Source organism: Apodemus sylvaticus, chromosome 6, assembly GCF_947179515.1.
Source record: "Apodemus sylvaticus chromosome 6, mApoSyl1.1, whole genome shotgun sequence".
Classification (NCBI taxonomy): domain Eukaryota; kingdom Metazoa; phylum Chordata; class Mammalia; order Rodentia; family Muridae; genus Apodemus; species Apodemus sylvaticus.
Genome location: NC_067477.1, coordinates 20,394,576 through 20,415,579, shown reverse-complemented (window position 1 = coordinate 20,415,579; position 21,004 = coordinate 20,394,576). Strand labels below are relative to the sequence as shown.

The 21,004-nt window shown below is 48.3% G+C and overlaps 1 protein-coding gene across 2 annotated transcripts in view; it reads left to right on the top strand.

Annotated features, from left to right (window-relative positions):
- Positions 1 to 21,004, top strand: part of Slc24a4 (solute carrier family 24 member 4) — a 137,666-nt gene that overhangs the window by 110,471 nt on the left and 6,191 nt on the right. For both annotated transcript variants that reach the window (XM_052185216.1, XM_052185215.1), the window contains exons 13-14: positions 14,713 to 14,879; positions 20,085 to 20,199. In XM_052185216.1, coding sequence (XP_052041176.1) covers positions 14,713 to 14,879; positions 20,085 to 20,199 — 282 coding nt within the window. The remainder of the gene's footprint in view (positions 1 to 14,712; positions 14,880 to 20,084; positions 20,200 to 21,004) is intronic.

The following is a 21,004-nucleotide window of genomic DNA, read 5'->3' as shown; positions in this document are numbered from 1 at the left end:
AAACCCGTGAGCAGGGAGGTATTCCATTGCATTGATGCAGAGGTCAAAGGTCGACAGCATCAGGTGTCCTGCGATGTCATTCTCTATCTTATTCCTTTGAGACAGGGTCTGTCACTGAACCAGGGGCTAAGCTGGTGGCCAGCAAGCCCCAGTGATCTTCCTGTCCCTACAACCTCATACGACTACATCTGGCTTTTCATGTAGGTACTGGAGATTCGAACTTAGGTCTTCCTGCTTGCATAGCAAGCATGTTTACCTGCTGAGCCATCTCTGCCATCCTCCATGGACACTCTTACATACTCTCAGTCTTGTGTGCTGGACATTTTTGCACGCGCATGACCTTACTTTCAGACAGGATATTCTAAGGTGGTAAACTGCTCCTTCCACAGGTCACCTGACACAACTGGGTGTGCTCTCTCCTGTAAATAAGCCAGATCAGACCACAGGCTGCCCCTGGTCCTCAGGCATCCTCCTGTCTCACTTGGTGTCTGTTCTAAAGGTCACCTAACTGCTGGGTCCATACTGAACATATCCACTTTTCTCTCTCCCATCACCTCTGCTCCAGCCACGCTGGCTGGCCTCCTCAGTGCTGTCCGTCAAACACCCCACACACACCTTGGTACCTTCACACTGCCCTTCACTGGAATGTACTTGCCTCAGTTATCTATATGACTCCCCATGTCACCTCTGTTCCAGTGTCACCATATCAATGTGGGCTTCCACATAGCCTTGTTATAAATGCTAGATAGATATAGATATAAAGATATGGAGATATAGAGATATAGATAGATATAGATAGATATATATCTTGAGTGTCTCCCCCAACTAAGTTATCAGTTCCTTGGGGGTGCAGTCTTTGTCTGTTGACTTCCGTCTGTATCTCAGCACTGTATTTGCCTACTTGGAGAGCTGCAGAGTGAATGAACTCAAGGGCTTGTCTGTGAGAGGCTCCAGAACCTACTGTGTGCATTCTCCGTCCTTAGCCATCCATGGACCCTCTGATGTCCTCCGTGTGACCTGGAGTCTTACGCTCTGGGCTCCATTCCTGGGCACTCTATCCTACTGCCCACCTTCCTAGGAGGTAGCAGAATGCTAAAACTTTCCAGTTCAGAGCTTCATATTTTTCCAATTAGAAAGTCTGTGCTTAGCATCACACTAAACACCCACCCTGCTTTGTCCCCATCTGAGTAGCTGGCCTGGGCCTGCCAGCCTGGGCCCCTGGGAAGCTGTGTCTGGAGATGCAGACTCTCCTGGGACCACAGACTTCCCTGGAGGTTCTGGATGAGGAAACCTCCACAGTCTGTGCCTTACTGCAAGCACCAGGGATTGTCCTCAAATTCGGGGACAAGCTCCAAGCCCCCAAGCAGGGCCTGGAGGGCGCATGTGTTCATGCTTCTCTGGAGCCCAGCCTCTGTGACTCCCAGGCTGCTTACAGAGTAGGTCAGCCCAAGCAGCTGAAAACATCTGTGGTACCAACAGCATAGGGCTTTGTCTGGATTAGGAATTACTAGCCTAGATCAAATACCTTTTCTTTTTATACCAAAGATAGACCCCCAAAATGATATCTGCTCACTTACTGGGATATTATCCCGGAGGTTCACCCTTTCCAGGCCCCCTCTGCCCTCCAGATGGCCCAAGGGAAGTGGTGTCTGTACCACCAGTGAGCTTCCCTGCATGTCCATGGGACCCACACTGTGTCAGTGTGGTCATTGGCTGGTCAGGATGAAAGCCACACTAATTTGGTAGCGGTTGTTCCTGAATTATCTGGGACCATGAAAGCCAAGAGCTGTGTGGCCTTCTCCAGATCCAAGGTTCTCCTTAGGACATGCTGAGGAGGAGGACTTCCAGAGAGCAGAGTCCTAAGAAAGCAGCACACACCTCTGGGGTAGGTAGACCGGGATCAGCCCTAGGTTTATAAGAGACCGGGACATGGGCCTTGGATTTCGTCATGGGTGCCATCTTTACAGCCCTAGGTCATCCCGCTGCTAGCCCCATTCCTCTACTGTACCTATGGGGTTAAGGCAGGGGACACAGGGCTATGGTAATCAAAGAATCAATGTGGGGGCAGAGGGCGTTAGAGCAGGACAGCAAGAAAGGCAGTCTGGAACCTGTGATGACTGTCCCTTGTGACAGTCATCCTCTGACAGATGGGTGTAGGCAGCTCTGTGCATCCACCTACCACTCCCCTCTAGCCTCTCATTGGCGCCCTGGTCCTGAAACATCCAGGAGCCTTGGGAGAGACACATGAAGGTCAGTTCTCGCTCTGTAAAGTGAGGCAGTCCAGTGCGTGGAAGATGACTTATTTCCGTTTCCTCCAAGCCTCGAATGTGGCAGAAGTGGAACAGCCCCTGGGACCTGCCCTTCTTCCCTACATCCAGATCTGGAGCACCTCAGCCATGTAGCTGTGGGTAGGGTCACTTCATAGGATGACGCTAGTTCCAGGAGGACCCAATTGCCTGCTGGGTGACTGCTTTGTGAGCTCTCCATGAGCCCTTTGGGGAGCTTGTGACCTTCCTCTGTAGTTGGCCTACTTTCTTTCTTGGCTCCAGGATGTCCTTGGGTGTGTGGCCTTGACCTAGCCAAGGACAGCAGTTTCCTGAGGTTCCCCTCAGTTCCATGCTCAGGAGCCTGCTTCCTATAGCCAGGGAAATCTTCCTCTGTGTACCAGAGGTGTTTACAGGGTTGCCCGTGGAAACCATAGTCTCTTCCTCCTCACTGGGAGCAGAGTAGCCATGGAAACAGTACAGGGTGGTGGCTGTCCCTCTAGGCGTGGACAGTGACCTGGGCCAGGAGAGGTGGAGGTTGAGGTTCACAGCCAGTTACAGGAAGTCAGTAAATTCCACACCCGTGACCTCAGTTCTGGGTTTCCTGATCTCCTTTCATCTCAGCTTTGCTGATTTCATGATTTCACTGGCCTAGGCCTGTGGTAGCTCTCAGCTGCCCCTACGGGTGCGTGAGGCTGGTGCTTTCTCCACCAGCGCCCCTTAGGAATACCAGGGATGGGCACCTTAGGAAAGGGAAAATCCTGCCCCTGGGGTCAGCTGGCAAGCTGTGGCCATATCAAGAACTCAAGAGATCACTGTCAGTCATATCCGTGCCGCTGCTTCTGTGTTGTTTCAGGCAGGCTGGGGGTGAACTATGGAGGCCTTGACTGTAGATTTGAAGTTCAGCCCCACCTTGACCCAGCACCATGACCCACCACAGCACCTCACTTTTCTAATCCACTTTCCTTCTGGATCAGTGTCCACACTGTAAGATACTGGCACTTACGTACGGTGCTATGGTAATATCATCAGGCCTTGTACCATCTAATGCGCGGTAGGCACTCAGAAGAACTCATGTGTCCTGTAACGTGTTTCATCCACATAGCCTGTGCTGTACCCATCCACCCTGATTGGGCCACATGCCGTGTTCACAGGCCTTGGAATTCCCATGGGCCTGGTTCTGCTACCATTTTGAAAGCCAAAGGCAGGAAACAGCCAAGTTCCCATTATGTGCCAGGCCCTGGGCTACAGGCAGTTGTAGACAGTTGTTCTCCCAGTCACTCAACATCTGGGCACCAGGCTCTATTCTGGCCTTAGGGCTGCAGTTGAGGGACAAGGCAGGCAATGATCACTGTACCCTAAGAGCTTCCAGGCTTGCAAGGCAAATACGGGTCAGTGACCACATGATGTGTTTTCTATTATGCATGTTCAATCTGTACGTAGCCCAGGCTACCTGTGACTGTAGCCATCACAAAATCTACCTCCCTAAAACGTTGATACCACTGAGCAGTTCTTAGTCATGAATTCGATACATAATAGCATTGTGTTGCAGTATAACCAAAAAGTGAAATGATGTGTGTGTGTGTGTGTGTGTGTGTGTGTGTTCTCATAACTCATGGGCTCAAGGTTAGACACACCTGAAATTTAATGTATAGCCCAATAGAATTCTACTTTGTCCACTATGGCTTAAGGGAGCCAATGGGCGAGCCATCCCTGTTATAAGTGCTGCCCCCATCCCTCACTCTATCTGTCCAGAATGAGGCAGAGGCCCTATCCTACCATCCAAAAGCTAAGACAGCAATGCCCAAGCCTCCCCATAAGCCTGGGCCTGCCTTGCCTGATGCAGATTTTCTCTCCCCACCCTGATACCCAAAGGCTAGGGTGTGGCCTCCCAGGGAGGAAGAGAATAGTTGTCTCATGGAAACCAGAGTTTATAGTCTTGGCTCTACACTAAACAGTGGACCAGTGACCCTGAGCCCTAGGCAGAGGAAGACACCCCACCCCCACGCCATCTGAGTTTTTGTACCTCAGTTCTGATCTGGGATGCCCTGCTTGTCTATGCGAGCCTCCCCAACCCTGTAAATAAAACCTTTCTCTCTCCCACTACATCTTGTACCCACCATCAGGTCAGCCAGCATGTGCTGGGACACGTGCCAGGTGCCACATGAAACAGGCTCCTCTAGCTCTCCGTGTTAGAGTGCTAGAACCAGATACCCCAAGACTGGGCCGTGTAAGCAACAGGGATCACTCCTCCCACAGTTCTGGAGGCCTAGAGTCTGTCATCAGAACGGTAGCCTGCCTGGGCTCTGCTGGGGGATGTCCTCCTGGCTACCCATGGTAGGCGCAGCTGCCTCCATTGGGTGTGTGCACCAGGAAAGAAAAAATTGTGTGTGTGAAAATTGTGTGTGTGTGTGTGTGTGTGTGTGTGTGTGTGTGTGTTACTGATCTGGGGCTTATCAGATGGGCTGGCTTGCCAATGAGCCCCTGGATTCTACATCTTTGATGCTACAATTAAAAACAGCTCCTGGTTATTCATTCATTCGTTTGTTCGATCGTTTGTTTATTTTAATGTGGAATCTGGGGATTGAACTCAAGCCCTCATACTTACAAGGCAAGCACTTTACCAACTGAATCAGGCTCCTGGCCCTGCCCTCTCGTGAGCCCATTGAACCGGAATGGCCTCCTAAATGCTGTCTCCAAATGCACTCATTTGGGGTTAGGGCTTCAACACTCAGTTGAAGCAGCAAAGGATGCAGTTCAGTCCATGGCAGGAGCTCTCAGGGTTTTACCCCTTACACCCCGTCTTCCTCAGTTCAGTGGGGCTTCTGATCGTGTGCTGCTTGGAAAGGGATGCCTTTGGGTCCTTCTATCCCCAGTAATCTGGTACTGAGGAATCACCTCTGCAGATCTCCTGGGACGGCCTCCTCTTGGGTGGGATAACTCACCTGCAGTTCCTGGCGTGGTGCTCACAGCTCCACCCTCTTGCTCACTCTGCCCAGACCCCAGAGACTCACAGAACTTTCAGTTGCAAATGACCTCGCTCTTGCCTTGGTCACAGGAGCCCACCAGAGACCCGTCACACTCAGTGTGCAGCCTGAGGTCAGGGTAGGTGCAGTCACTCCCCTGTCACTCACCCCTGAGGCTCAGCTCACAGGCCAACAAGAACAGATCCTGGCCGAGCACTTTTATTCTTGAATAGAACGGCTTTATTGGGATATAATTCGCACCTTTTCATGGGCTAGCCAAGTGGTACAACTGGCCACACAGTCATTATTAGCATTCTCTCAAAGAAACGCCCCACCCCCTCCCAAGGACTGGCAACAAGTAGTCTGCCTCCTGTCCCTTTAGCATGTTTTTACATATGAAACCATGGGATGCACCATCTCTTGTTCCAAGCTGCTTCTAGTTAGCATAGAATTCTCAAGGTTTATTTTTACTGTAACAGGAACTGTACTCTTTCCTTTTGGTGAATATACCACACTTGTATAGATATTTGGGTTGTTGCTACTTCTAGGCTATAAGTAGTTGTAATACCATTAACTTATCAGCTATTTATTATTATTAGCTTGCGGTGCTGGGAATCAAAGTCAGACCCTTATGCATGCTAGGCAAATGGTCTACCACTGAGGCGTATCCCCAGCCCTGTAAGTGGTTGTTCAAAGAACCAGTAGAGCCTCATGCTCTTAGGGAAGGCTCAGTAGATTTCCTGCATTGAAAACAGTCATTCTCTGGTTCTGTGTAATGGGCCACAAATAGTCTCTGAATAGTAAGTATTACTGGGAAGTTTTAGACTAGATCCCTTATATTCAAAACAGGAAGCTGAAACTGAAGCATACTCAAGGGGAAATCGCCACTAGACCCACCCAGACATCATGTTGAATTTCTAGGAAATCCCAAGATCCATCCCAACTGCCAAATCAGAGTAGCACTGGCTGGGACAGACGCTCAGAACTCTGACCCAGGACAATGCGTCCCAGCGCTCTGAGCTCTTCCGTGATGCCTGGGGCTGGCAACAGAAGCCACACAGTTCCCTTTGCCCAAGCCATGTTGTTAAAAACAACAACAAGCTTGCCAGGCTGTGCTCGTGCTATGGCTAATTCAGCACCCCTGAGGCCTACTCCTTGCTTACAAACCCAAAGCCACAGAAAGGAGGAGGGTCTACCTCTTCTCGATTCTGCTTTTCAGATTGAGGAACCTGCTGGGAAGCCAGACCAAGGATGATGATGATGATGATGATGATGATGATGATGATGATGATGATGATGATGATGCCTTTTGCTTTCTTTGCAGCCTCTGCAGACATGGGATGGGGGATGGGGAGGTTGCCATGGGAGATGCTAAGGGCCACTTCAGTATCCCCGTGTCTGAGGGTTCTGACACAGTGAATTTGAAGAAGAAATGAAACACCTTCACTCTTAACCTAGACCTGAGGCAGGAGGAGCCTGGGAGCCCACAGAGGTGGGGGAGGGGGCTCTAGCTGTACAGCAGGGGCTCTCCTCAGCCCCAGCGGGCTCTAGTATCCACTGAGCATCTCAGGTTTGACTCTGTGGTGGCCCTGCTGGAAGGTCTGGCAGATTCCTGTTTCCCACTGAGGAGTCTGCGATTGGGGGAGGCCCGCCACAGGTGGGACTGACACCCAGGTCTGCCTGCCTGGAAGCAATTGCTTATGGCTGCGCTCCCCCTCTGTGACTGCAGCAATGGGAAGGGAGAGCAGGTGCTAGGTCTGAGCCCGGTCAGCTCCAGGCTCTCTGCTGAAAGGACGTCCACCACTTAACCCATCCTGGGTCCTCAGGGGCAGGGCCTGCGTGTGAATGCCCAGCCTGAGGGACCCTTGAGGGGGTGGGGGGAGCGTGGGCAGGACTGTCCTAGTGAGGAAGAGGCTCCTCAGAGATCCTAGCCCAGGGCTCTCTGAGACCAAACCCAAATAAGGGGACCCTGGCCTCTTCATTAACAGAGAGGTGCAGGTCAGGGCTGACCTTCCAGGTGAGGACACTGGTTTCTGAAAGGCAAGACAGCTAGCTCTCAGGAAGCGCTATCCTTGCTCCTCAGCATAAGAGGGACATCGGGCTCCCAGGAGGGCTCCCAGGAAGGTGCCCAGGATCTGCTGCCACAGAGCCACTCTTCCTGGGCCCTTGGTCCAGTCTACCTGTGTGTCGACCCTGAGCAGGGCCTGCCCCTGACCTTACCGATGCTTAATGTTTCCTCACACACCATCTCTCCCATCCCCCTCCCACATACCTGCAAATCTCAGCTACAGATCTCTACCTACTGGGCTCCTCTTTGACCCTCTAGAGCCCTTAGTATAAAACCCCATCCATTTACAAGCCCAAGCAGTGCTTGAAAAGAAGGTATACCCTGTAGGTAGAACATAATGGGATGAGTGACAGCTCAAAGCAGTGCTTGTTCTGTGCCAGGCCCTGTTCAGTGCGTCCATATGCATCATGGGAAAATCTTCTTGCTCTCCCAATTTTCAGCGAAAGAAAGAAAGAAAGAAAGAAAGAAAGAAAGAAAGAAAGAAAGAAAGAAAGAAAGGCGGAAAGAAGGAAGGTAGGAAGGAAAGAAAGAAAGTCAAAAAGAAACCAAGATGAAGAGAGGGTAATTACACTTCCAAGGTCACATGACTGTGCAAACGCACATCAGAGCTGTGATTCACACCTCGCACTACAGTTGGTCACAAAGCTACAATACTGTCAGAAAACAGCCAATTTATTGAGAAGTCTAAATACATCCATGTCATAAAATGTCAAAAGATAACAAAAAATTATTAATTGTAAAGTCTATCCCTGAGATTAGGGAATGGAAAACTTTTAAAAGATTATTGTTTTTAATTATGTATGTGTGTACATGTCTGAGTACAGGTCAGACTCCCTGGAACTGGAGTTACACCCTGATGTGGGTGGCAGGAACCAAATCTGGGTCCTCTGGAAAGAGCAGCACACCCTCCGAGCCTCTGAGCCATCTCTCTAGCTCAGAGATTTTTCTGTAGCATCCCAAGCGATGAGCTAAACTGCTGGTGTGCTGATGGTGACTGTTGGTGCCTGCCAGCCAGTGGGTAGCAGAACTCCCACAGGCTCTAGAATCGTGAGACTCGGGATAAGCAGACAGACAGCACAGGGGAGCAGGGTGGAGATCTGCAGAAATGGTACCATCTCCTCCTGTCTTAAGGCTTAAATAAGCCATTGAATTTCACCAAACCTCAGTTTGCCGACCTGTGAAATAGGGAGATTAGCCATCTCCAAAAAGGGATATGGAAAGCAGGGTATTTGCAAACACTGCCTATAAAATGTGGGACACGGCATAAATATCGGACAATGACAAGACAGCATCCATTAATCTCTCATGGACAGGACTACCTCCTTTCCTCCATCTCCTTCCCTCCCCACAGCTCAGGCCACCAATAAGAGGAGGCTCTGATTGTGACTTTACTACTTCATTAGCAATTCATGAGCCTCTGTGAGGTATGGTTTAACTTCATAAAATAGATCTTACCAACTAGAATTTATCCCAGGGATTCTAGTTTAGATCAATACATAAAATTGCTATGGGTCTATAATCCCAACTAGCTGGAAGTCTGAGGCAGGAAGATCTCAAATTCAAGATCTGCCTGGGTACAGCAAGAGTTCAAGACCAGCCCGGGCAACTCAAGAAACCCTATCTCAAAATAAAAATTAAAAATAGAAGTAATATAGTATAGTGGTAGAGTGTTTGCCTGGTGTACATGAGGCCTTAGGTTTCATCCCTAGTACTCACACACACACACACACACTCACAAAACACAACAGATCCATAACACAAATATACACAGACACACCACAACACACCCACAATACAACACATAAAATACATGCAGACATACCACGGACATATACACACCAATACACACATCACAACACATGCCACACACATACACACACAGATACCACATACACACATATACATACATCATATCATACACACATGGGGCAGGGCAATATTAGACAATGTAATATAATCAAAGGTCAACATCCTTTCTTAACTAATTTTTTTTTAGCAGCACCTCTTCAAGCTGATAAGCAGCCAGGAGAACCTACCACTGGCATTGCATGTGAGTGGAAGACTGAAAGCAGACAAGCACTTGGATAGACATTTCTCCTAAGATGTACAAATGACTAATACACCCTAAAAGATGCTCAGCACCCTTAGTCATTAGGAAAATTCGAATTCAAAGTTCAGTGAGGCCAGGTGTGGTGGCTCGTGCCTGTAATCCCAAGCACTCGGGAAACTAAGGTAGGAGGATTGCAAATTCAAAGCTAGCCTGGACTACTTGGCAAGACCATGTGTTAAAAACAAAGGGCAGTGATATGCCACTTTACACCCTCAAGTGACCAAAGTCAAAGAAGAAGATATAATAACAATATTATCCAAGGGGTGGAGGAAAAGTACTTTGCAATTGCTGGAAGGGAAGTAAATGTTGCTGCTGCTTTAGACAGCATCCCAGCATTTTCTCAAAATGTTAAGTAGGGTTACTATGAGCCCTTCAACTCGTGTGTGTGTGTGTGTGTGTGTGTGTGTGTGTGTGTGTGTGTGTAACGGAAGCATACAAACACTTGAATTCAAACCACACTATTCATAGTAGCCCTGAAGTAGGAATAACCTGAACATCCGTGAAGTGAAGGATGGATAGGTAAATACGGTCCATTCAGGATGGGGATGCAGGATGGAGGATGCAACCCCAACCCTGAAAAAAAACAGAATCCTATTGTTGAATACTATTCATCTGTGAAAAAGGAATAAGGTGTTAGTGTGTGCTGCATGGACATTGTGCTAAGTGAAGGAAGCTTGGCACACAAAAACCCATCTCTGATTCTCTTAGATGAGATGTGCAGAATAATCAAGTCTGGAGATTGAAAGCAAGTCCACGGTTCCCAGAGTTTAGAGGAGGTGAGGAAAGCAATTAATAGATGTGGGTTTCTTTTGAGGATGATGAAAATCATCTAGAATGTTATTGTACTGGAGATAAGGCTATATAAATACTAAAACTCACCTAACCAAACACTTTAAGTGGGATACTTTTTGAGGTGGTAATTACATCTCAGATGTGTGCAAATGGATTTAACCTACAGTATGGCTCTCAATCTATAGTCCAATCTAAGCAGCCAATACGAACTACCTAGAAATAAGCAACCACCAGGAACTACTTAGAAGTGCGACACCCTCTTCCTCCCCTCCGTCTCCTCCACCTCCTCTTCCTCCCCCTCCCCCTCCCACTCCCCCCACCCTCCTGTTCCTCTTCCCCCTCCCAATCCCCTCCCCCTTCATTCCCCTTCCCCTTCCTCCTCCTCCCCCTCCAGCTCTCCCTGCCCTTCCTCCTCCTCTTCCTCTTCTTTCTCCTCCTTCTGCTCTTCATGTTTATGAATGTTTTGCCTGTGTGTGTGTGTGTGTGTGTCTGTACCACTTGCATGCCTCATACACAGAGGCAGACGATGGAGTTACAGGCAATTGTGAACCACCATGAAGATGCTAAGAAACAAACCAGGGTCCCCTGGAAGAGCAGCCAGTGCTCTTAACCCCTGAACCATCTCTCCATCTGTCTGTGGCTCCAGCTACTGCAGGCTGAGGTGAGAGGAGCCAGGAGTTGGAGGCCAACCTGGACAACTTAGTGGAGACCTAACCTTTTGTTTTTTTGAAATGCAGATTCTCAGACCCTTCATCCAGACCTTCCAAAGCATCAGTCCTGTAGGGGTGGTCAGATCCTTCCAAGGGGTTCTGAGTTTGAGAAATAGTGACAGTGTCAGCCATGGGGACATTTAGCTCCAGGCCACAAGAAATTCTCTTCACCAGCCAGGGGTTCAGTCCACCCCCAGGACCACTAGTCAGCCACTCCCTTAATTGAAGGGTCTAATTAGTTAACCATCCAAATTAGTGTGAGGTTTTCATCAGCTACTACATCTGTTCTTTTCTCTCTGGCATGATGGGCCATCTGTTCTGTTAGAGTTCGTTTTAAATACATTTTTCAAACACATAATTAAACTGTAATGCTCTACTTTAAGAGAGAAATCAGAGACTTGTGGGATGAAATAATATCAGGCCCCATCTTCTTCTCCTGGGAGTTGATGCTGTTTTGCCCTGACAGTGCCTGGGAAAGGGAGGGCTGGGCACCAGGAGGGCCCTCCAGGAGAATGGAGATGGCTGTCACTGGGAGGCAAGAATTCTGCCACTGGACCATCAGTGTTGGATGTTCCTTGAGATGGCCTCACGGTCGTTTAAAATTAATGCTTGCCGCTGTGTGCCTATAGCCCTCGCTGAGAAGCCAGTGGAGACCTGTTCAACGGCTAACTAGCCCAAAGGAAATGGTACCCAGTTTCCAGTGAGAAACCCTGTCAGAAAAAAAGCCAGGTAGGTGAATCCTGAGGGATGACACTTAAGATTAACCCCTGGCCTCCACACTCATGTGCATGTATGTACACACACACACACACACACATACACACAGAGAGAGAGGGGGGTTGTGAAATAACATTTAGCTTTCACAGTATATCACCCACTGTTTTCATTTCTTTTAAAGGAAATACTAGCTTCCATCCACTAAAGTGACTGTCAGATCCACTAGTATATGACACCCAAATGCTAAAAACCACAGCAGTAGAGACAGGGTCCACTAGAGGATTGTTTCCTAGGAAACCAGTGGTGGGTGGTGATGCTAACTGCCTGGGCGGGACCAAGATGAAGACAGATGTCAAAACAATATGCAAAGCCCATATCAGCAAAAGGACAAATGCTCAGAACTTGCCACTGTCTGTGAACCAAGAAATGTGTCCTACTGCAGTTTGTGCCCCATCTACTGAGATGTTTCTGGGCATTTAGGGGGCTAGGCTCACAATTCCCTAAAGTGAATTCTTCTGTTCATGGGGTCAGGATGGGTTGTGATGTAGTTGGCAAGAGGGGAGCCTGGAATTTGGGACAAACCATGGGACAGAAACCATTCTCTTGTCTTGCTGTATATGCACAGTCTGGAGAGGTGTCTTTAGAAAGAGATAGGAGGCAGATGTTTCTCTAATAGCAGCATTTGGAGGGATAACCAACTGACTTGCTGGTCTCAACCACATTCTCTTTGCCCCTTGTAAGCAGCTTGGGTTGCTTTAATGTTGTTATTTTGTTTTATTTTTATAAGTTAACACACTTCAATTATAATTATTTAGGAAATAAAAAGTGTACATGCATAACTCTGAAACTGACACACTCCAATCTGCTCTGCAATTTTTTTAATTGAGATATAATTCCTAGGCCAGAAAATGGACCCTTTATGATTTATTTTCCTTCTCTGTTCACAGAAAGTGTGACCATCATCAACATATAATTCCTAAATATTTTTATTATTAAAAAAATCACCAAAAAAATACCCACAAGTAAAGACTCTCTGGCCCCATCTCCTCCCGTCCTGGCAACCACTGGTCTGCTTTCTGTATCTGAACTATCCTGTTCCAGACATGTCCTCTGGATGGAGCCTAACACTGTGTGGCTTTGGTGTCTGGCTTCCCTCCTTGTCAGAATCATTCCAGCACTCCTCCCTGCTGAGGCATGCCTCAGGGTCTCCATCCTTCTCCTGGACTTATATAGCACAACGGCTCTCCTCCCTGGAGCTTGAGTTGTCTCCATCTGGGGCAACCGTGTGAGCATCCAAGGCCTTGTGACAGCATTTATCTTCATCTCCCTTGGGTGTGTCTGGAGGAATCCAGTCCTGAGTCACAAGGCAACTCTGCCAAACTCTTTGTGGGACTTGTCGGATGGCTTTCTAGGGAGCCTCGACATTTTGCATTCACACCACCAGCATGTGAGGGTTTGTACATTTTCACATCTTTGCCGAGTTTATTATATCTTTTTGCTAGAGTCATAGTTACAAGTATGAAATAATTTTTAATTGTATTTTCTTAATGACTGAAGAATATTACTTGTGTGTGTGTGTGTATGCATGTGTGTTGGGCGTTTTAAAATGGGCTTTATAACCGGGCAGTGGTGGCGCACACCTGTAATCCCAGCACTCTGGGAGGCAGAGGCAGGTGGATTTCTGAGTTCAAGGCCAGCCTGGTCTACAGAGTGAGTTCCAGGATAGCCAGGGCTACACAGAGAAACCCTGTCTCAAAAAACCAAATCCAAAAAACCAAAATAAATAAATAAATAAAATGGGCTTTAGCCGTTTATATGATGTGTCTGTGAAGAATGGTTTATACTCTTTTCTCCTGTATGTTCACACAGGTTCATGTGTGTATGTGCATGTATGAAGGCCAGGGGTAAATTTGGGGCCTCATTTCTCAGGGGCCATGTAGTTTGTTTTTGAGATAGGCTCTCCAGTTCCGCTCGTCTGTCCAGCTCATGCTCCTGGGATCCTCCACATCCACCCCTTCCTTCTTGAACTTAATCCTCACTTCTTCTTTTTTTCTTGTCTTGGGAGGAGCATGAGGTCCTGGGTTTTAAATGGTTCCCACTGTTGGGCATTCACAATCAGGAATTCCCTTCAGAGTCTGTCTCCACCACGTGCCGCCACGTTTTATATTTTGTTTTCTGTGTGCTCAGGTATTTCCTAATTTCCCTTGTGATTTCTTCTCTGGCCTGTCAGTTACTTAGGACTATGCTGTGTGACCTTGACATATTTGCAAACCTCCCAGCTTCCCTCCCAATGTTGAGTTCTGATTCCCTTTCCTTTGAGGTTGATGTGTGCACTCTGACTGAAGTCAGTCAGTCCTTCTAAACCCAGCAGGCCTTGTTCTACAGCCTCACAATCAGTCTGTTCTGGAGAATGGCTGGCTGGTGTGTGCTCTTCAGGGGAACCTGTGTTTCCTTTCTGAAATATCTGAGGGCCAATAAGATGGCTCGTAAGACAATGGCTCTTGCTGCCGAGCCTCATAACAGGAGTTCAGTTACCCAGACCCCTCCCTTCCCCTCCCTCTCCCCCTCCCCTCTCCTTCTTTCCCTTCCCCTCCTCCTCCCCCTTCCTCCCCTCCCTTCCCCTCCCCCTCCCCCTTCCTCCCCTCCCTTCTCTTCCTCTCTCCCTCCCCTTCCTTCCTCCTCACCTCCTCTCCCCTTCCCCTCTCCCCCTTCACCCCCCTCCCCTCCTCTCTCCCTCCCCCTCCCCTTCCCTTCTCCCTCCCCTTCACCTCCCCTCCTCCTCCCCTTCACCTCTCCTCCCCCTCCCCTATCCCTCCCCCTCTCCCTCCCAGGGCACCATCCCTGCTGTTGGTTTACCTTCCTTATCTGGTCATTTTAAGGATCACAGTGGACTAAAGTTAGGCAGCCAACATTGAGTCCTCCAGTTACTTCCAAGTGCCTGGATGAGGACAGCTCTTTGGCCTCAGCTGCTTGAAGCCACACCACGGTTAACTTGAAACAGTAGAGCAAGAGTGGACTGGCAGCCGTGTAACCCAACGTCTTTCCTTCTCTCCCACCCCTCGCTCTGCCCCACATCCCCCTGCAGAGGCTAAAGGCGACAAGGCTAAGTGGGTGTTCACCTGGCCCCTCATCTTCCTCCTGTGTGTCACCATCCCCAACTGCAGCAAGCCCCGCTGGGAGAAGTTCTTCATGGTCACCTTCATCACGGCCACTCTGTGGATCGCCGTGTTCTCCTACCTCATGGTGTGGCTGGTGAGTGACGGGAGCCCCTGCCCAGTGTCTTCCGAGCTGAGGCCCCACCAGGGCAGGCCGCTGGCCTCGATGACCTCAGCCTCTTTCTCAGTAGAGCGTGGTATTAGCAGAGTGCTAACATTCCCTACTGTGTGCCTGAGAGTAGACAGATGCCATGCTTGGTTCCCTCTGAAGTGGGAGTGGGCACTGGAGACATGCAAGAGACTGCTCTGCAGGTGGGGATGGTCAAAGCAGTGGGCTCCTCGTTTCTGGGGTCCCCAGGAGAATGTGAAGGAAGGAATAATATCCATGAGAGGTAGCCAGAGCTCTCTTGTCAAAAAACTGCCCCTTTCTGTGTGCCAAGCACACAGAACAATTTTAGCCTTCTAATAAACCCGTGGAACAAGTGCTTTTAGCATCCCCATTTTATCGATAGAGAAACTGAGGCATGGAGAACTCACAGTCGTATGCATAACTGGGAAGAGTTGAAAACTAGTGCAGGTTTCCAGCACGGAGACTGGGAGCAACAAGAGAGGAGATGGCTGGATTTCCATTCATAGGGAAGGGCATCTGTCAGAGGCAGGCACTTCATTAAGTCATTTCCTTCTCCTCCTCATAGAGGCCAGCAGGAGGGCTGGTGAGGCAGTAGGACCAGGAGAAGGTCCCTGTGGGCACAAGGGCTCCTTACCCTTCACCCTAGAGCAGTGGTTCTCAACCTTTCTAATGTACAACCCTTTAATACAGTCCCTCATGTTGTGGTGACCCCCAACCATAACATTATTTTTGTTACTACTCCATAACAATAATTCTGCTATTGTTGTGAATCACAATATAAATATCTGATATGCAGAATATCTGATCTGCAGCCCTGTGGATGGGCCATTTGACCCCCCCAAAGGGTCTCGACCCCCAGGTTGAGAACCACTGCAGAGGAAGGATGCAGGTTAGCAGGAAGGATGGGCTATGGGGAGTCACCCAGGGCCTGTCGTATGCTAGGCTATGCCCGATCACTGAGACACATACCCTGCCCAAGAGAATAGATTCGAAGCCTAGCCCCACCTCTTAAGACCATTAAAATTGAGTGGGTAAGTCACTGACCCAACTCCTGGAGCCAAGGTGAGCCCCTCTGTGAAGTTGGGGTGACCACCACTGCCTTTCAAGGCTGTTGGCCCATTGTTAGGCCTCCTGTTCCCCATGAAACCACCACCTCATTTCCCTTCTCCCCAACCCTGTGTGTGTAGAATGTAGTTAGCTGTTAGGATGCTGAATAGCACAAGGAACGTTATTTGGGTTTGGTTGGTTGGTTGTTTTTTGTTTGGTTTTGGTGGGACTTGTTTTTCTGTGTTGGTATGGGAAAAGAGCTTGAAATAGTTTCTACCCACATCTCTAGCAAAAGACACCTCTCAACGATGATAGCAGCTGTGCCTTGAAAGAATTGAATCTCATATCTTACTTCCCTGAGTAGAGTGAGAGCAGCCATCTTTATGTTTTAAAGGGGACCGGTGATTTCTTACTAAACCATATTCCCAAGACATGACAAGTTAAAAAAAGAAAGAAAGAAATAAGAGTATGTGCTGTCATTTGAGTCGGTATGGGGGATTTTGTGAGGTTCTTCTCTCATTACGGAAAATGAAGTCAGTACAGTCCAGTGAGCTCATGGTGGCAATGAGGTGGGAGTGTCCCACCTCCAGTGTCTTTATTTACAAATCCGGCTTTTGTTTAAAAGACCAGAGTCCTAGCCCAGGCTGGGTGGGGGAGGGGGGATGAGAAACACCCTGCTAGGCCAGTCTGACTTGGGCAGGTCTTTGAATGTCGATGGCCTTGGTTTAAGGAAATAGAACTATCCTGGGGGTAGGAGTGGGTAAGAAGAGGGTGTCTCAGAGCTCACTGTGATCTAAGGTGTGCCCGCTCTGGTGGTCCACGCTTATTTCCACGATGTCCTAATGAGGCTCTAGGGAGGAGTGAAGCACAGTGAGGTATGCTGGAGAATAAAGAGAAGCTCAGAGCACGGCTCTGCTTCCTGTTCAAAGTCTGCGCATCAGGAGGCTTAGAGTACAGGGGGTTTGAGTCCAGGGTAGAAAAGGGACCATGTGATATCCCTGACCCCTGACCCCTGACCCTGGAGTGTGTGGGCATACCCACATATTGTATCCACACAATCTGTTCCTCCACCCTGCTACTTCTTAATGATATGGTTCAGTAGTTTTAAAAGGAGAGACAGTTACAGGAACTCCGTGGTAACTCAGTTACTACGCTTAAGATGTCTAGCAACACCCAGATTCATCTAAACTCATTATCACAGCTAGTGTTTTTCAGTGGACTTGGTGATGATGGATCAGTTGTTCCCGTCCCTGTGTGTCTCTCTCCCTTCCAAGGCCAGGGCATGTTAGCAGTGTGCATTGTCTGATAAAATGAGGTGTGTTTGTCTCCACTCAAGAGCAGGAGTACCTGGCAGTGTGTAGGACCCACCCTCGGTGTGGGCAGTATGTTCAAACTCCTCGGAAGTTCTTCCCTCAGGTTCTTTCTATAATGCACACATTCTGGCTGAGCCTGGCACTTGGGAAGCCCCTTTTGTCTGGAGCTCTCAGAACCCTGAGATCTGTGTGCTCTCGATTTCCTGTGTTTTTCATAGAATGAAAACAAATGATTGGAACAAGAGCATGTGACCCTCGCCAGGTACTTACATTACACTTTCTTGTTTCATCCTTGCCACTGAACCCATGAGAGAGCCAAGGCTTAGGGAAGCAGGCCCGATTATCCAGAGTCATACATCAGCGGCTGGGACTGGAACCATTAACTGGTCCAAGTTTCATTTCTGTTACTGTGAAAAAGAAAACCTGGACTAGAAAGCAACCTAAAGGAACTTAAGACCAACATCACATCTACATTCAAGAATAGAGAGAGAAGTAAATCCCTAAATGCTTAGAACTCAACTCACTTCTTTACTTTTCTATGATTCAGGACCCCAAACTAGGGAATGGTGCTGCCCATAGTGGGCATTTAACACAGTTAAGCAATCCCCTACAGACATACCCAAAGCCAACCTCATCTAGACAATTGCTCATTGAGACTATCTTTCTGGGTAATTATAAGGTTGCCTTAGGTTTTTTTCTTTCTTTTTTGCTATAATGAGAAACTATGACCAAAGAAACTTGGGAAGGAAAGAGTTTATTTGGCTTACACTTTCACATCACTGTTTATCATTGAAGGATCTCAGGACAGGAACTCAAACTGGGCAGGAACCTGGAGGCAGGAGCGGATGCAGAGGCCATATAGGAGTGTTACTTATTGGCTTGTTCCTTACAACTTGATCAGCCTGCTTTCTTCTAGAACCCAGGACCACCGGTCCATGGATGGCACCACCCACGATGGCCTGGGCCCTTCCCTATCAATCACTAAGAAAATGCCCTATAGCTGGATCTTAGGGAGGCATTTTCTCAATTGAGGGTTCTTCCTTTCTGATGACTCTAACTTGTGTCAAGCTGACAAAGCTAGCCATCACAGCTGAGATATAATCAGTTCTAAGGGCCTCCACTTCTGATGATTTCTAAAAAGAGTCAAGCTGCAGCTAAAGGGTAAACCAGGGTGGTCCAGATGCCTCCAGAGCTTTCTATCTGTCTGCCCAAACTCTAGCCAAGGGCTCCAGCCAGCTCCGAAGTATCATCATCTCAAACACTGTCAACCCTGCGACTGCATTCAAGATTTTGAGAAGCCCTGATGCAGCAGGTTTGGGTCTTGGAGTTCCTCCTAAGGAAGTAAAGAGATGTCAGCTCAGAGTCTGACAGACAGACACATTGATGGAGAGGAGCATTTGCCTGGGATTTGCCCCAGTGCTGAGGAGCTGGAGTCCATGGGGATCTGTACTTAACTTCTATGCTTCTCACATGATCTAATAATGGTGTCCCCCTCACCAGTGGACAGTAAATAATAGAGTGGCTAAGATTTTGAAAGTGAGATGCCTTTGTAGAGTTCCTGGTATACATGAAGCCTTTTATAGAGGTCCAACAAGAAGTCATCAAAATATCTTTTAGTGAGGGATTAGTTAGAAGGCACAGGCAGTACAGTGAAAGCTAAGCATAGTGCTTAGATGAGAGTTGAGTGGAGAGGTATTCATGGTATTACGTGAAACAAACAGTTACAAAACGGATAGTGATACTATGATCTGGACACCACCCCCTTTTTCCTAATGCACACCCCCAAAACAAGGTCAAGGATGCATAGACATTTACAAATGTGGTTTCCAGCCCAGCAGCTTCAGAGCACTAAACCTGAGTGCAAGTTATCAGGCCTCATGTTGGGACTCTGGGGTAAAGCCTGGTGATGTGGTTCTAATAAGCCCTCCAAGGTTGTCTGTTTTCTCAAGGTTAAGACCTACCTGCAGATGTAATGTGTTAATAGCAGTTGTCGGTGGCTCTTAAAAGTCGGTAGTCAACTGTTCTTTTCATTTAATTTTATTTTTTTTAAAGTTTAATGCGGGACTGGAGAGAGAGCTCAGTGGATGAGAACACTGGCTGTTCTTCCCGAGGACCAGGTTCAATTCCCATCACCCACAGGACAGCTCACAAGCATCTGTAACTCCAGTTCTGGAATATCTGATGCTTCTGACCTTCTTGAGTACTCCATGAATGTGGTTCACAGACATACATGCATGCAAAACTCTCATATACATTAAATAAATACATAAATAAATAAATAGAATGAACAACAATTTTAAAGGAAGTGTTAAAGCAATAAGCAGATACTATGTGATGGTGGAGCCAGGGCCATACAGAACAGATTTCCTTGTTGAGGGTAGTTGCACACACCTTTAATCCCAGCACTGGAGAGGAAGAGACAGGAGTGTCTCTATGAGTTCGAGGCTGACGTACTCTAAGGGGCTGAGCTCAGCTGGTAGAGAGCTCAGCTGGCATGCATAAGACCTGGCTTCAGTCCTCAGCACCACATAAACCAGGTGTAGCGCTGCATGCCCGTAATGCCATCATGTAGGAGGTGGTTGGAAGCCGGAAGACTCAGAGTTCAAGGTCACCCTTGGCGCCATAGCACGTTCAAGGCCAGCCTGGGCTATATAGCCTGGCCCACCTCCAAAAAATAAAAATAATAATAATAATAATAATAATAATAATAATAGTCTTCACAAATAAACTGTGAACACACACAGGGCAGGGAGTTTCCAGGGCTGTTACATTCTAAGTTGACCCTGACCCCTGGCTCTGGCCTCTTCTGCAGGTGACTATTATTGGATACACACTTGGAATCCCTGACGTCATCATGGGCATCACCTTCCTGGCAGCAGGCACAAGTGTTCCAGACTGCATGGCCAGCTTAATTGTGGCAAGACAAGGTATGGATTAAGCCCCCAGCACCCTCTGGCAAGCCCCCTGTCTCCGCCGGCCGGGTGATGGCTCTTGTGACTGACAGTTGTCAAGTCCTGCTCAGGAGACTGAGACATCCAGAATTTGTCATCTGTTAGATCCCTTGTAGAGAGACCACTCATTCTTGGTGCGCCATTGTTCCTGGAGAGATGTAGACAGATATCTATCCACCCCATAGGGTGCTGATGACAGATGGAAGAAATTAGTCCATCTGAATCTAGCCTGGGGAACCAGAGAGTTTATTGGCATTACATACAGTGTGGGTGGGGGAGGGGCCACTTACAGGAACATGGGGGACCCCCCCAAACCTCTCTGCATAGCTATGAGCCTCATTCCATCATGGATGATGACCTTGTGGAAGCTGCATCCTGGAACCCACCCACCACTCCCTCTTGCATCCTAGCTGCACAGGTTCTGGTGGGGAGGGGGATGCCAGAGCCAATAGGCTTTGTGCTCCTTGGAGGCAGGAGGGAGGGAGTAGTGGGTGGACTCCCAGGTAAAGGTCTGATGATGCTCATCCCTCTCCTGCTTGGGAAGTCAAGAGTCCTCTTCCCTTCACTACGAGCCCATCTGTCAATGTACTGCCCTCATTTCATCGCCATGACAACAGGACTGAGGATATCTCTGCTCCTTGACCGATATGGGATGGTCTTGCTATGCCCAGAAGAAAAAGCCATACTACAACAAATACTGAGATGGGCTCCCTTAGATCTTTCAAAGTGCTCTCCTATGTGGTTGTTTTAAAGGAGACAGGTCCTGAGATTACAGAATGGG